The sequence below is a fragment of the Argiope bruennichi genome, chromosome X1 (genome assembly GCF_947563725.1).
Source record: "Argiope bruennichi chromosome X1, qqArgBrue1.1, whole genome shotgun sequence".
Lineage (NCBI taxonomy): Eukaryota > Metazoa > Arthropoda > Arachnida > Araneae > Araneidae > Argiope > Argiope bruennichi.
Window position 1 is genome coordinate 137,316,966 of NC_079162.1, and position 2,487 is coordinate 137,319,452.

The window sequence follows — 2,487 nt, forward strand, 5'->3', positions numbered from 1 at the left end:
TGCCGCATTTGGGCTAAGGAAAGGCGCTCTCTAGTGGACATCTTGGAGCTTTTTTTTTTCGCAATTCCGTGAGCGCTTCTCGTGTACAGCCTATATACAAAATTTCGTTGCAATCCGTTCACTCACTTCCGTTGTTGGATGCTGTTTATAGGGGAAGTTTAATTATAACCATTTTGTAAATCCGATTCATATTTGAAGCCAAATCCGTCAAGGAGTTGATTATCGTTTAGTGTGTAATTTTGTATGGATGTGAACAGAACAATTAAAAAATGTAACAACTTAAGTAAATGAAATTTGGTTCAAATTTTGAGCCAAATCTGCTGAAAAGTTGACAATTTATCGGTTTTAAGAATGGAATCGGCAATGTCTTAAATGAGAAAGAAAAACAATTGGTATATGATCTTGTGCCTAGTCAGTTTGTTTGGCATTTTGGTCCCAATCGAAAGGGAAGAAAAACATCCAAAAACATACTTCATTTTCTGGTACTTATCCAAAGCTTTCAATTAAATCATTTTTTTTCGAGTAGTTACAAAACTGACATCTTCGGATTCATTTCGTAACTTTTCAAAACTTACAAAACTGAACTGTATTTTTTTAATAACTTCCTGTGGCCAGCATAAATATAAACAGAGAGATTTTTTCTTAATTTCTTCTAAGAACTGTATTTACAAAACTCCCATTATATTGGTGGTGCATATACATATGTAGCGGTACTACAACGTGCAACTAAAAACTGACATTTTGCCACGAGGTTCAAATCAAATTGATAGTGCCGCTTTGTGGTTATTTTTGATCTCGGCAAGTATGCAAATTAACGACTCCTTCAGTCTCATGCGCACGCTCTCTACACGCTTAAGCTCGCGAAGCAAGAGGAGAAAAAAGAAAAGCAAAAACGCTGCCGCGACCAGAACGATTGCTGACTGAATCTTTAAGCGTGTTTTCACTAATCTCGCAATTGTACAAAGTCTTGTAAATATGTTGTAATTAAATTTTCTTTAACTTAAATCTTGTTTTCTTAGCTCTAGCATATTTTAAATTAGGCAGGCAAATTTGTAGGTTAGGTAATTGAAACTAGCATGAACCCACAAAGTGGAGACCCGGATAGAAGAAACTTTAACGCATCAAGATGACTAGCGAGCATAAAGATTTTTTGCTAACGACTAATCCTTCAACAAATGACGATTTCAGTCCTGTCGTTGCTAGAGTGTCGTTCAAGGCACCACCATTTTGGAAACAGAATCCCAAATTATATTTTGCACAGATTGAAAGCCAGTTCGCCATTGCTGGAATTACAAAAGACGAAACCAAGTACCATCATGTTGTAGCTGCCATTGAAACAGATGTGATAGCACAAGTCAGTGACATAATTTTGAACCCACCTGAAGAACTAATGTATGAAGCTTTAAAGGAGCGCCTGATTGAGCAATTTGCAGATTCAGAGACTCACCGGCTTAAATTGCTTCTACAAGAGCTGCAACTTGGGGACGATCGTCCGACTCAACTCCTGTGCAAGATGCGAGACCTCTCTTCTAAGGTACCAGAAGACCTTCTGAAAAATTTATGGTTACAATGCTTGCCCACAGCTGTACAGCAAATCCTAGCTGTCAGCACCGGTGATTTAGATGCTCTTGCAAAGATGGCAGACAAGGTCTTGGAAGTTACTGACTCGCCATCCATCCACTTGGTCGAAGGCCCGAATAGCGGATGCAAGGACTGCCACACACTTCGAAGGCAAATCGAAGAGGTCTCTAAATCGGTCAAAGATCTCCAGGATACCAGAACAAAATGGAGAAGACAATCCCGAAGTCCAGCTCGTGGAAGATTTTCGAGAAGCCATTCTAGTTCACGAAGATTCGACCCCAGTGCTGGAATTTGGTGGTTTCATCATAAATTTGGAAGCACGGCCAGAAATTGCAAAAAACCTTGCAATTACAATCAGGAAAACTAGAAAGGCCATCGCTTGAGGCCACAAGCGTATACGGCCAATCTAAAAGAATGTTTTTGGCGGACAAATCATCTGGATTCCGATTTTTAATCGACACAGGTGCCGGGGCCTCCGTCATTCCACCAACAACTATCAAAGAAAAGAATTGCACTGCCTCTAAACTCAACTATTTGCAGCAAATGGAACTACTATTTCAACTTTTGGCGAAAAACTTCTTACCTTGGACCTAAACCTTCGAAGAGTGTTCCGGTGGCCATTCATAATAGCATCTGTATCCCCCCCCCCATCATTGGAGCCGATTTTCTTAAAACCTTCGGTTTGCTGGTCGATATGAAAAATAACTGCCTCATCGACACGAGCACTGGAAGGAAGATTTCAGTTCAAATGATAGCCTCGTCTGAAGGAAAAATCACTCTTCTTGCTGAAGACTCTCCTCACAAAGAACTTTTGATGGAGTTTCCCGAAATTACTCTAGTGGAAGCAAAGGCTAAAGTGAAACATCAAGTGGAACACCATATTGAAACGACTGGACCTCCGGTATT

The 2,487-nt window shown here is 40.0% G+C and overlaps 1 protein-coding gene across 1 annotated transcript; it reads left to right on the plus strand.

The window, feature by feature from the left end:
• The first annotated feature begins 1,126 nt into the window (after window positions 1-1,126).
• Window positions 1,127-1,948, plus strand: LOC129959426 (uncharacterized). The gene has a single exon (XM_056072250.1). It carries the CDS (start codon window positions 1,127-1,129, stop codon window positions 1,946-1,948), a length of 822 nt encoding a protein of 273 aa, XP_055928225.1.
• Window positions 1,949-2,487: the final 539 nt, after the last annotated feature.

Bases quoted from the DNA above. Each gene is read 5' to 3' on its own strand.
- LOC129959426 (XM_056072250.1), top strand. From the start codon at position 1,127: ATGACTAGCGAGCATAAAGATTTTTTGCTAACGACTAATCCTTCAACA.